General features: G+C 33.5%; 1 protein-coding gene across 3 annotated transcripts; it reads left to right on the top strand.

Annotated features, from left to right (window-relative positions):
* The first annotated feature begins 1,074 nt into the window (after window positions 1-1,074).
* LOC123718847 (protein angel-like) lies at window positions 1,075-12,642 on the top strand. Of its 3 annotated transcripts, none has more exons than XM_045675765.1 (10): window positions 1,075-1,320; window positions 3,316-3,698; window positions 5,054-5,184; window positions 5,323-5,477; window positions 5,659-5,820; window positions 6,450-6,664; window positions 7,374-7,463; window positions 9,604-9,730; window positions 10,224-10,429; window positions 10,905-12,642. In XM_045675765.1, the coding sequence occupies exons 2-10, from the start codon at window positions 3,433-3,435 to the stop codon at window positions 11,050-11,052; spliced, it is 1,500 nt and encodes a 499-aa protein (XP_045531721.1). In that variant the 5' UTR covers window positions 1,075-1,320; window positions 3,316-3,432; the 3' UTR covers window positions 11,053-12,642. The 3 variants fall into 3 exon arrangements, with proteins under 3 accessions (XP_045531721.1, XP_045531724.1, XP_045531723.1); XM_045675767.1 differs by having other exon boundaries at window positions 1,078-1,320; window positions 3,603-3,698; XM_045675768.1 differs by lacking the exons at window positions 9,604-9,730; window positions 10,224-10,429; window positions 10,905-12,642 and having other exon boundaries at window positions 1,076-1,320; window positions 7,374-7,467.
* The last annotated feature ends 1,194 nt before the right edge of the window (window positions 12,643-13,836 follow it).

The raw sequence follows: 13,836 nt of genomic DNA, 5'->3' as shown, positions 1-13,836 counted from the left end.
TGGTAAATAATTACATCAACTATGAAAGATTAGATGCTATAAAAAAGCAAAAAGAATTAATTGGAATAATTTTTGTAAGAGTTTCTATAGAATTACTCCCATCAGCAAATTCTGCAATTTCATTAAAGTTAAAGTTTGAGGGTCTCAGAACTAATATAGGGATGAATTGGTATCACTTTTAGGTATGTTATCAGGTAGTAACAATTTAGTTAGAGATTCATTAGGCACTTATTACAATAACAACAATGAGAATCCTCAATATATTATATTTTGGATGCTTTATCACATTCTAGTGCTTCTATCAAGCACTAGTATGTATCTAGAAATTTAATCAGTGTTAACATTTTAAGATGCGTAGCAGGTTACATGCTCAAAATGCTTTGAGTATAATATAAATTCATTTTGAATTCAGTTCAGGATATATTATAGAACAGGGACCGAGGATCATAGTAGGAGCAATGTATTTGATTTCCATAAGGGCAAGAAAAAACAAAATAAAGTTTATGCCCTTAAATTTGAGATAACTTATACTTACAGAAAATTCTGATTCTGTAACTATTATCATAAAATAATTTTCTAATTATACAGAGCGTCAACCACATAGTCGATAACGACTATGACCATGAATAATCATGGACAAGTGAAATATTGGAAGTTAGTGATACCTAAACTTAAATAGTTCATTATATAACGTTAAAATAGTGTGGGGATGATTTATATAGCAAGTGAAACATTTTGAAGAACAAGTGAACATTATACACGCGTATAAAAATAAATTAAAAATAGTTTCCGAAAATACAGGGCTACAGGTCTCATAACTTGTTTACCCAGGTAATAAAATCTTCAAAAAACTTCCTTAGCAGTTCAATCTGCAATTTCCATCGCTAAATCTTAGTAGTGTTCTGTGTGGTGTGACCATGATCTGTCTACAGAATTAGATACATACAATGAAAGCAGATATCTATCTATGGTTACCCATTAGATACCTAATGTAATATATTATATAAACATTACTAGATAATATAAATGTAGATTTAATTAAACGGATCTTATAAGTTACAAATTAAAATTAATCACATAATAATTTGCACTAAAAAGACTAATTGTATTTATTACTCTGTAGTTGACAGTAGTTACTGCTCTAGCTTGCTGCTTGACTTGAAAGGTCTCATTTAGGCCATGAAATCTTAAAAAAAACTGCTATATCCAGTTTCGACATTCGGATCTCTGTTAACATAATATTCATATTTTTACTTTTAAGCCTTTGAGTAAAGCGTTACTCACTGTCCACGTTGCTTTTAGTATCTGCCCCAATTATCGGTATGTAAATGAAAAAGTTAATTGATGGATATATGTTATTTTGTATTTCAGTGATAAACTATGTATGAGAGATGGTATGAAGTTTCTTGATTTATATAGTAGTTGGTTTGTGGCTCAAGCTAGACGGCAGTGATGCCTTGTTACGCTTATACTAGTTCTACAGTCTACTTTACCTTTGGAACAAATATTTGTAGTCATTAGCTGTAACTACTTACAACTAGTTGTAACAAAAGCACTAGAATTAACTTTTTTAGATAACTAAACAACTCACTTTGCTCTCATTTAATTGTATCATCATGATTGACTTTTGACTACTTGGTTATAATTTATTAAGGGTTATTTATGTTTGCATACTCTTGTATATCTATATAAGAGCTTAATAATAACAAGAACTAAGAGTAACCTATGATTAATATTTGAAATAAACCTGAACTAAATCCCAACATTAACTTCAATAAATAAAGGAAGATCTATTCCAATCTAGTCATCCAGGTTTTTTTACTATTTATATGGTGTGCCTTATTTGAGCGAAAAACCAGCTCATCAACTGTCCCTAAACAAATGACAATATCATTCTGATATGCCCAAACTTTACCATCTAGTTTGTAAAAAAACTCCATCTGTATCTATTGCATTTGTGATGCATTTAGTCAACCAAACGTCTCTTTAAACTGAAACAAACCCTGGCATTGTATTGGAAATGCTAGTTTCTATAGTGACTATACAAGTCTTAAAATTATAAAATCAGAGAATATCTGTAGGTATCTCTAAGATTCCGGAGTGTTGGCCTAGTGGCTTCAGTGTGCGACTAATCCCTGAGGTTGTAGGTTCGATCCCCGGCTGTGCACCAATGGATTTTCTTTCTATGTGCGTATTTAACATTAGCTTGAATGGTGAAGGAAAACATGAGGAAACCAGCTTGCCTTAGACCCAAAAAGTCGACGGCCTGCGTCAGGCACAGAAGGCTGATCACCTACTAGCTTATTTGATTAATATGATCATGAAACTGATACACAACAATATGAGGCCCAAACCTAAAAAAGGTTGTAGCCATTGAATTTTTTTATCTCTAAGACTCATAAAGTCTTGGGGCTTGAAAAGAGATTATAATAGGCTAATCATATTTTCTATATACCTAATTTTACTTAGTTACCAACTTTTGCGATCCCCATCCAAATAAACATAATCAATTCTGGCTGACAAACTATTTGACTGACTGAGACTTTCCCTCTTAAAGTGAAACTCAATAGACCAATATTGGTATAGTAAGAATCTGCAGTTAAAATAATATCAGACCAGACTGTGCCCATCACATTATTTTCCTTGCCATGTCCTAATTAATCTCACACCTAGCAGCTCCACCATCTAACCTAAACCAATAATTTCTTACCTAAACTATCTAGAGTCATGTACAACCTGTTACAACATTCATTTTTAACAGATAAAGAAGAAACAATTTTTGAAGGAAACATTAACCATTTCTGCCATTAATTACACATATTCTGCCACAGCACAAACACACACTACAAACTTTTGGATGATAAGTTTTCTGTAGTTCTTAATTATGTTATTTAAGCAGGAATCAGGCAATAGTGTTGTCTATTCTATGGCCTCAGTATACTCACTGTTTATAACAAATGTTAATTTCTATATCCAGTAATATTATTATTTATAAACTGATCATAGCATATTAGAGTATGTACTAAGTTGTGACTAATTATTATAATGTTTAAGTATCTATTAAATATTGTAGGTTTTATTCATTAAAAAAGTCAGGTGAAACAACAAACAACATTAAAACTAGTATTTACTATATGTACTCTTTCAATTGTATGTTTTATACACATCATTGATGTTTATAGATATCTGTCAGTAGAGGGCCATCTAATAGGAAATACTCAAAAAGTATTAGTACATATCTATTAAATAAATTTGTAAATACGCTTGTAAGATAGTTTCTGTCATAATATATATATGTTAATTTTTACTTTACAGCTTTCCCGTACTTGAACATAAATTCCATGTGATCCACAGTAAAGAGTTATATATCCACATATGTTAAGATTGTATAATAGTAATTCTTTGTTATTATGATCTACTTGTATTAAAGATATGCTGAAATTGACACAGAGGTTTTGGAAACATACTAACTTTGCATGTAATTTGCATTATAATAGAATAAATTTAAAAGATTATCATCTCCTTACTTTAAGAAGTAGATGTCATGTACTGAATAGTCGTGTTTTGAAAAATCCCTTTATAATTAATTGTTCATGGGGTAGGTTGCTGGCTAGTATTACAAAAGATAGTAAAGACTTCCAGAGGTCTGATAACAAGGAAGACAAAATGGCGGAGGGGATTGGAGAGGTCCCTGTTTGGTAAGTTGTACACTAAATATTTATATATATGTAACTAGTCTGGCCATAAATACTGTTACATAAAATCTTTTCTTTTTTTAACGTTTTTATTATTTTGAATTTGGAACATGTGTATTAAAAACTTTCGATTTTGCGTCATATCACATATTTTTTCGAGTTCATTATCAAATTAAAATATGGAATCGAGTGTCAAAGAAAATAGGGTTGCAGTGATCGCCTTGCACAAAGTGGGTATGGAGCCGTCTGTCATATTCGGTATTTTCATATATCGTACTCAACAGATGCATAAACACTTATTCTGTCGAAGACCAGAATGGAATATATAGGGGTGGCCGCGTGATGCTAGAACTACAAAGGCTGTTTTGCTGTTAAAGCCAGAATTCGTCGAAACCTATGAAGCAAAAAATGTTATCGCGAGAAATGAGGTTTCCCGCTAGGACTCTATCACTGCTTATCGTCGTTATACTGGACATGCCCTAAATCAATATTTACAATTAAAATGAATGGATCGATCAAAACGCCTTCTCAAACCGTATGCGGCATACGTAGGTATAAAGTAAAAAAATATCTTCAATATCTTTCTTTACAAAAAAAAAACAACACGATTGAATAACACTTCAATAAGCAAAATGATATAATGTACGCTCACAGTTCTCAAGAAGCTGCTCAAGTGGTTGGAAAGGTACTACGTGGTCATCATCCTGCGTCAGTCATGGTATGGTGGAGCGTGTCTTATCTAGCAGTCTCAAAACTACATTTATTGTGAAAGGAGTGAAACCTTCAGCCACTTAGGCTAATCAAGTACTGTATCAAGATACAGTCTTGGATCTTGTTGTGAAACCTATCAGCAATACACTTTTTACAAACATACCTTGGCCTTTCCAGCAGGATTCTACACCTGGTCACAAGACACGAACTAAGCAAGCCTGGCTTGAAACCAACGTTCTGGACTGTATAAGAGCTATACACTGACCTCAACCCTTTAGACTTCAAATTATGGTCAGTTTTAGAGGACATTGCCCGTTCTAAACGACATTGAGTCTCATAAAGACTCTTTGGAGCAAGCAGTGGCGAAATTTCACTTGGAATCAGGGCGTTAATCCATAGGTTCGTGGCCAATCAGATTAAAGGCCTGTATAAAAGCCAGAAATGGCCATTTCGAGTAGAATATTGTTTTATTTTTTGCCAAAACTTTAATAAATATGTAGTTATACATTTTAATAATATTAAAAAAAATGCATTTTCATTTGTAACAGAACTTTTGGCTGGACTGGGTATATATTTTATTTGATATCTACAGATATACATTTTTTTATAGTTCTTAACAGCCATCATGATTCAGTATATCATTTCAGGACACCTCACCAATCTGATGACGACATCATTCTTATTTCTTCAAGTTCATCAACTTGCTCGGATGATCTTGATGATTATACTCAAAAGCATGACTTTCAATGTTGGGAATCTGATAATGTAACTCCTGGGTGTAAGTCATATATTTTGTTTGTAGCTTCTACTTTGTTTCGAGGTACTTATACCGCTTTTATTATACAGTCTGAAGTCTCACGATAGCCTTGAATAAAAACTTAAATTACAATATTTATGTTTTGTGTACTTTGTATAGTTTCAGATTCGTTTCGAGTTCTCTCCTATAACGTGCTAGCTCAAAACTTGCTCGAATGTCATCCTTATTTGTACAAAGACTGTACACCAACAAATTTAATATGGGAAGAAAGATTTTTTAAAATCTTGAATCAAATAACAAATGCTAATCCTGACGTAAGTTTATCAATAGATATATGAAGTACAGTAAATTTTATTTAAATTAAGAATCTTCTTCAAACTTATCCTATTTACACTATCAAAAAAAAAAAACAAATGTTTCATTACATAGGTTTTTTAAGGCTATTCTTACGAAGAAAGTTCTCTGTTATTAGTTTTAAATTAAAGTCACTTTCAGATTATATGTTTGCAAGAAGTGGAGGAAGCACGTTTAACCGACTTTACATCTAAATTGGAGACGATAGGATTTAAGACATTTTTTAAGAAAAAAAAGATTAAGCAAGATGGATGTGCTATTTTCTTTCGTAGTTCGAAATTTGAAATGATAGATCACTTAACGGTAAGTAAACAAGCACCCAGGGTAAGATTCTGAGTTGAAGACTCCGTGGAGTCACACTCAATTCTCTGGGCCTAACAACACCATTCTTGAAATAGATAACCCGTCGGCAGTTAGTACAACTACTTATTTGGGAAACCTCGTTCATACAGATCATACTCATCAGTGGTATACTATACATTTGCTTCAATAAACGGGACAAACGGGCAGGAGGCTCACCTAATGTAAAGTGATACTGCCGCCCATAGACATTGACACAGATTTCGCAAGTGGGTTGCCGGCCTTTTAAGAATTAGTACACTCTTTTCTTGAAGGACCCTAAGTCGAAGTGGTTCTGAAATATATCTTAATACTATTAGACATCTGGTTCCACATAGTGGTAGTTAAAAAACGCACAGTTGTACATCGTAACCTCCCGTCCCTAAATACAAACACTTAGGTAAGTGTTCCCAATTCAAAATAAATAAAAAGGTGAAAAAAAAAATACATTTTCATTCGCAACAGAACTTATGGCCAGACTAGTTACTATATAGTGACGACCATGCAAAACTCACCAGGTTCTACTTCGTTCGTTAATTGTGTAGTAATCATAGAAATGCTTGAACTAAAGTTGTAGAGAACTTGTATTACAGGTGGAGTTTCACCAACCTAATTTGCCGATACTAAACCGTGACAATGTGGCCTGTTTGGCTAAATTAAAGCTACGAGATAAACCGGACTCTATGCCCATAGTTGTTGTAACAACACATTTACTGTACAATCCCCGACGCATGGATGTACGTTTGGCACAAATAAGATTATTATTGGCCGAAATCGACAGATTCGCATACTACAATACAGGCCGAAAGTAAGTTTATTAAACATATCAATTACGCCAACAAGCAAAATGTACAAGATTTTTTTAACCCTTATAAACTAAACGTCAGTCTCTTTTTATCCCAGCAAAAACTTAAATTGATAGTAAGAGATAAGAGCACTATCATTAATTTTAAAATTAGATTAATTTAGTTTTATGTTTCGTTTGTTATTTCACTATTTAAAGTTAAATGTATTTCTCGTCAAAAATATTAGTTTTGTTTTGATGTTGAAATAATAATTTTTTAAGCATTTCGTATGTATTAGTTTCTTTGATATTTTTTATTATTTATATACAGGTGATCAGACTTTAGTGCTCTGTGGTATCTGGGTTCATGACATGTCGGGTTTACTTAACCGTTGCAGCAACCAAGGATTAAGAATTGCTTAGACGACTGGGCCAATACCTAGTTTTTTGTTATGTGACAGGAGGATAATATAAAGGAGGAGGAGGAGGATATAAAGTGATAACCGTCGCCTATGGATCATGGATCTGCAACGCCGGGGGCTTGCGGGTGTGTTGCCGACCTTTATGGAAATGGTACGCTCTTTTTTTTAGGCTTCTTGGTCGTATCGGTCTGGAAATACCCCTACTGATAGCTGGTCCGAAAGAGGTGGCGTGCGACAGAAAGTGGCTTAAAAACGCTCATGATTTAAGAAAATATATTTCGAAATATTTATATATCTCAATGTCATTTCAGCCGCGGTCACTGGCCAATTATTTTGACAGGAGATTTCAATTCTCAACCCAACAGCCAGGTTGTACGGCTGATACGTGAGGGATACATTAGGTAGAGATTCTTGGCTTTCTAAATTTATAGTAATAATCACTAACACATAGGCTTTAAATATGCATAAACACAAAGTATATAAATACATGTAAAAATCCTTAATTAAGTGAAAATTAAAAAGCTACTATTCATACTTTTAGGTCCTTACATATGAAAGTGACGTTTTGTCCTACTTGACACCTTGACCTCAAAATATCTCCTCTTTGGTTAGGTTTTCCAAATTCAAATTTATACAGCAATTGACTCGTGCACTATATAATGGAAAACATGAAAAATTGCGTTATTTACGATTACAAGTTCAACGGGGGCGGCAGAAACAGCTTGGAGGATTAATGATGTGTATGGTGGCGGTGTCGCAACGTTTTCGTTCTGGAAATTTCCACCTGCTGAACAAGCCCCGTGGACGGCCGAAGACCGAAGTTGATAACGAAGAATTGAAGGTTATTGTGGAAGCGGATACATCGTTACCTCCAAGTGTTAGTGATAAAACTGTATTAATTAATCCAATTAAAACACTCACGAATTGAGTGAAGAAAATCGAGAGAAAATCGAAACGCGCGTCGAATGCTACATACATAACTCAACCGACACAATAATGAAGGGGGTATTTTATAAAATGATGACAATTAGGGAACGCAAATCCAATAATTTTTAATTTCCCTCCGTAATTTATATTAATAAACTATCAGAGTACAGCAAGTTTCGCCCTCTTCAGCCGATACACATAATGAAGGGGTTTTGAATCGAATCATTACCTGTGATGAAAAGTGGATCCTGTATGATAATAGGACGCGTTCATCGCAATGGCTGCCCGGCCGAACCAGCCAATAAATGAACAAGCGAAAATTGGCTCCGAAAAAGTTACTTGTGAGCGTTTGGTGGATTAGTGCACTATAACTTTCTTAAATCCGGCCAGAGGATTACAGCAGATGTATATTGTCAGCAACCATGATGAAAAAGCTATCTGCTAAACAACCAAGGCTGCTCCATCGCTCTAGGCCACTGCTGCTTCACGACAACGCTAGACCACACACTGCTACCGACACATCAGACTGCTGAACATAGAAGAGCTTGTAATGTCTAAAACATTCACCGTAGTCCCCAGACCTTGCTCCTTGCTTAACCATTTTTTTCGAAGTTTGAATATCTTGTTACAAGGCAATAAATTTAACTCTGAAGAGGCAGTCGAAAACGCCTTCAAAATTTTCATTCCGAATGTTTTTTTTTTGTAAAGATATCGATGAACTACCTATAAGATGTCAGAAGTGCATAGACAGCAATCATATAAATTTTGATTAATTTAATATTTTCTATTAAAAACTACTTTTTGTTCCTCCCATGCAAAACGCCAATTTCGTACGTGAGGACTACTAATATTTTACTAATGCTCATATTGAGCATAAGCACCTACACAACAATCTCTCGTAAAGGGTAGACACGGTTCTATTGTCTCCACTTATCACTGTTTAGCATTTAACAAGGACAAACTCGAATGGCTTTTCAATCTTCTTAGTAGACCTAAAATCAGTCCAGTGGTGCTAGAACTTTTAGACCTCGCATTGAAACTCTAAAGCAAGTAGGTGATCATCGTGCCTGACAAACGCCGTCGTCTAATTAAGTCGTGGGATGCCGGTTTCCTTGGGATGTTTCCTTCACCGAATCAGCGATTTAAATGAGCAAAAACAGAAAGTGGAGCTCGAACCTACGACCTCGATAATGAGAGGTTTAAATGTATCCATAGCTTTTTAAAAATAAATATAATTTGTGAAACATAACAAAAAATAATTAAATGATTTTTTGCCTTTTTACCCTTGTCCCTTTATGTAACATTTCTGTTTTTCTTTAATCTTGTATTTTTTACGTTCGGTAATATTGTGTATGTATGTAAAATTTGTTGTGTCATAGTTTTTGTTCTCTCATGTTGCACCGTGATTCCACTCCGTGAAACCGCATTTTTAGTTACTGTGCATTCCTTACTGCGGTTTGATAAGATTTCTTTTAATTACTGTTTGTGGCTTTGGTAATTGGTCCCTACAGTAAATAGACAACTGAATGAGTACTACACGTGGAAGTGTCGATGGTTAACATCGATATAAGCCTGTGCATATAAAATATTTATTGAGATATATTTGCTTTACAGCGATCCGATCGTTAACGAAGACCATTCGGATTGGAGGAACATTAATGTGACTAACCACTGCGAACACCTATCTTTATTTATGAACAGACTTTCGGAGAACCTAGCGTCTGATTTCAGCATAACACTAGTAATATTGACTTCTATATTTATTTTTTATAGAAAGTTTAATCATTTTACATACGTAATGTTACATTGACTATACTTATGAAGGTCAATCACAATTAAACAAAAAAAATGGTACAGCCTTTCCGGTGTGGCGCTCAGATTTCTGTCTAAAAAAAAGCCTTGTTAATCACCTTTCAGGTACCAAATCCGCATTAGGCGAATATGTATCTTTAAATGGGTAATTACTAAGTAAAATTAAAAAATTGTAGGTTTCTTTCTTTATTTTATATATTGTAAAATTTTACAAACCGAAAGCTTATACTGTGAAAATATTCATGTATGTTGTCAGCCTTCTGTGCCTGACACACGCCGTCAACTTTTTTAGGCATGCCGTTTTTCTCACGATATTTTCCAGCTGGGTACTCAGTTTATTCAGGAAGCCTCTATGCCGACTTATTCTTATTTTTTAATTAAAAAAAATTTATTTTTATACAAGTATATATTGTACTTTTTAGATTCATAATTCTGATTACGGGGAAAGTAATGTATCTGAAGACGACATGTACAGTAAAAGGTTCCAATTCGAGGAAATGTTCACGGGAATGACATTGAGGCATTCTTTAAAATTTTCAAGCGTATATGATCACGTAAAGAAAAATGGTAAAAAGGAGGGTACAACTTTCCAAAATAGTTGGGTGACTGTAGATTATATATTTTTCAGGTGAGCCGATTTGATTGATTAACTTATTATTTATTTTTGGTTTGGATAGTTCACCGTAGGAGCAAGTGCTAATGGCATACATATAAAGAAATTTCACGAAATGTATGAGAGTGGGACGTCTCTACGATAACACTGCTCTAATACATAGTTTTCAAATAAGTTGCGAGTCATCAGTCAACCAACATATATGATAAGCTAACAATCAAAAGATGCCTACGAGGCAATTCAGTTTTATAGCTCGTCGAATTCGCCGAATTCCTTAGAATCTTTATTAAAATAATAATTTATTTGTAAAAAAAATATGACGGTACAATCGAAAGTTTGCATTTCTGCCTCACATAATCGCACACTATGTACATTGTAAGCAATGTATCTATGGCTGCAGTGGTGGGATTACACACAACACTCTGTTAAGAAAATCTTTAATTATAAGATTTGTCAACTCGTCATATAATGAATTATTTATATATTCCAGTAATTTGCTGAAATTAGAGGAACGTCTAAGTCTCCCTTCAGTGTCGGATGCAAAAAAAATGGGCCCTCTACCTAACGATACCTGTGGCTCCGACCACATACCGCTAGCCGCCATGTTTACCTTACGTAATTTGTCTATGCCTTCATGAAGGCCTACGACTTGAGTTATTAATACTTAGACATGTAATATAGTATTTTATTGGACGATAATTTTTTGTGGAAAATGCTCTGGAAAGTAGTAATATTTTAATAAAATAATGTTTAATCTGTTAATGTTTTAAAAAGTTTATTGTATACTATATATAATTTATATTTTTAAATACACATTTTAATTCTAAAAAGAAAAAATAAGATAGTGTTTTATATATATATATACAGGGCGTCCCAAAGTTATGGGACATGAAGGGAAAGTACCTAAAATATCTTAGATAGGGTATTTTACTGAAAGAAGACTATGTTATTTTTAAAAGTTAGTAATTCTGCATTCAAAGACTTTCTAAAAATTACTTGCCTCATCTGGGAATCGAACCGACTTAAATATTAAAAAAAAAAACCCCTACTTTTATGGCGCCAATCGAAAGAATGGCCAAAAACTAATAACTCTTCTTAACATCGTATTTTAAATGAAATGAACGAATAATTTTAATGAATAAATGAAACGAAGTTAATCATTATAATCAAATTAATAAATATATGAAAACCGCCGTAGTCAATTAAGTGAGTATTTTTTTTGAAAATAAATAAATGCCCAAAATATGATATGATGCGTCTTGTCTTACGCAAATCGCCAAAATTAATGAGTCCGCTGCCTGTTGATTTTCTTATCATTTTATGGTGAATACTCGATATGATATGGCACAATTCTGTTTGAACATCGCCCACGTATCGCTTTTTGTATAGTATGTCTTTCCCGTATCGCTAAGAAGAAATCTGTCCAGCCAGATTTCCAAGTAGGTATTCCAAAAATTAATTTAGAAAATCTGCTGCTCCGACTATTATGAGCCGGAGCTCCCATCATTTATTCCGGGATACGTGAAAGATATGCTATACAAAAGGCGACAGACGAGGCAAGTAATTTATAGAAAGTCTTTGAATGCAGAATTACTTAATTCTAAAAATAACCTAAAGTACTCTTTCAGTATAATAATCTATCTAAGATATTTAAGGTACTTTTCCATTATGTCCCATAACTTTGGGACGCTCTGTATATAGTTAATTTAGCGAATGGTGAAGCGATTATAAATACAATGGAAAATGCACTTCGGTGTCGTTATAGAGAGTTGTTGTTAAATGGAGAGAAGAAAAACGTATCGATAATCCATGATTCCTACTTATTATTCATGGTCAACAACAGTCTACTCGTGCAAGCAATCCCAATTTGTAAACAAAAGAACGAATTTAGAAAGTTCGTTTGCACGATGCCGACAGTCGAGTTTATTGCGGGCTACGATAATAAAGAACAAAGAACGACAGAAAGAAAGAAAGACAAAAGAACGTACACAGCTGCGCAGTTTTTACTAAAAAGTACCTTTTATTATTTAATTGTCGTTATTGAGAGTGGGTGTAATGCTATGTAGTGTATCAGTGTATAAAAGACGAGCTAGAGTTCGTCGTTTTCGAGGCACGTTACATGGAGTTTACACTGTATATATATCGCAGTAAAATAGTTAAATCAGAGAGTGAATTGAAACTCTAGACAGTTAATTAAAAATCGATATTCAATCAAGTCGCTAAAGTTCCCCCAGACAAGTGAGTGAACGAAACGTTTAACCATTTACAATAAAACAAAACACGGAATTTCCAAGCTCTCAGTTCTTCACGATCTCACCGAAATAACAATAACAAATGAAATAGTCATGGCGGAGTCTTGTTTTACATTGTTAATCAACACGTTGGCTTTCGGTCCGACAGATAGTTAAACGTTACGTTTTCGACGTTGCTTTATTCAAATCAAAATGCTAGCGACTTGATTGAATATCGACATTTAATTAACTGTCTAGAGATTCAATTAACTCTCCGATTTAACTACTTTACTGCGACATATACAAAATGCTTTCAAATACGATTAACTATTTAACTTGACTATAATTATATAAATTAAATTTGTTCTTGCTACCAATGTTAATAGCGGAAAACCTTTTATGGAATTTTTGTGAAATATAATATTTAAAATTCTTGGGAGTCTTTCTTATCATGGAAACACAAGTAACAGATGTGGTTAATATTTTTAACCATTTATGGTTATAAGTTTGTTTGAATTATATTATATTTTAGTATAACGATATCGATAAAACTAAGATCGATATTAATCGTGATAATCCTTTTTTTCTATTAAGGATCAGTCCAAGTTTCATGAAATTTTTGGAATAATTTATTTACCTAACATGTTTAATTATAATATATGTAAACATATTTTTGGTGGTTTGTGGGCTACAATTATGGCCTCGGTACTGGTTTATATAAACTGTTATAGTAGACACAGTTGTTATAAACCAGTACCGAGAGGGGAGAGTATGCTGTCGCCTTATTTTTAATATTAGGTATAGTATTTTAGTGAAATGTATTATATTATATTTTATAACTAAGTAATAAATAATAAAAAAATATTGTAGAACCTTATTGACTTACCTATATTAATTAAACATCATTCATATGTTTGTATTTCAAGTTGGCCATGAGCCTAACGGCCTAATAAAACCTGAAGTTAGGTATTTGTTACTATGGTTAGTATGCTCTTTTTTAAAAAAATACATCGCGTCTATGGTCAACCAACACTAGCATTGATCCACGCTTTCAAGGCCGTAATGGTCCTGAAAAACAGGAAAATCAAGCCATTTTTATAACACTGTCACTACGAATTAAAATAATCCAATGACTAAAATCGTCTCTGCTAAAAGAGATAGGTACCAGAGAGTAATAACTATTGGTGATAT

The sequence above is a fragment of the Pieris brassicae genome, chromosome Z (assembly GCF_905147105.1).
Source record: "Pieris brassicae chromosome Z, ilPieBrab1.1, whole genome shotgun sequence".
Classification (NCBI taxonomy): Eukaryota; Metazoa; Arthropoda; class Insecta; order Lepidoptera; family Pieridae; genus Pieris; species Pieris brassicae.
Note: the sequence above shows the minus strand (reverse complement) of the source record. Positions and strands in the feature narration are given on the sequence as shown.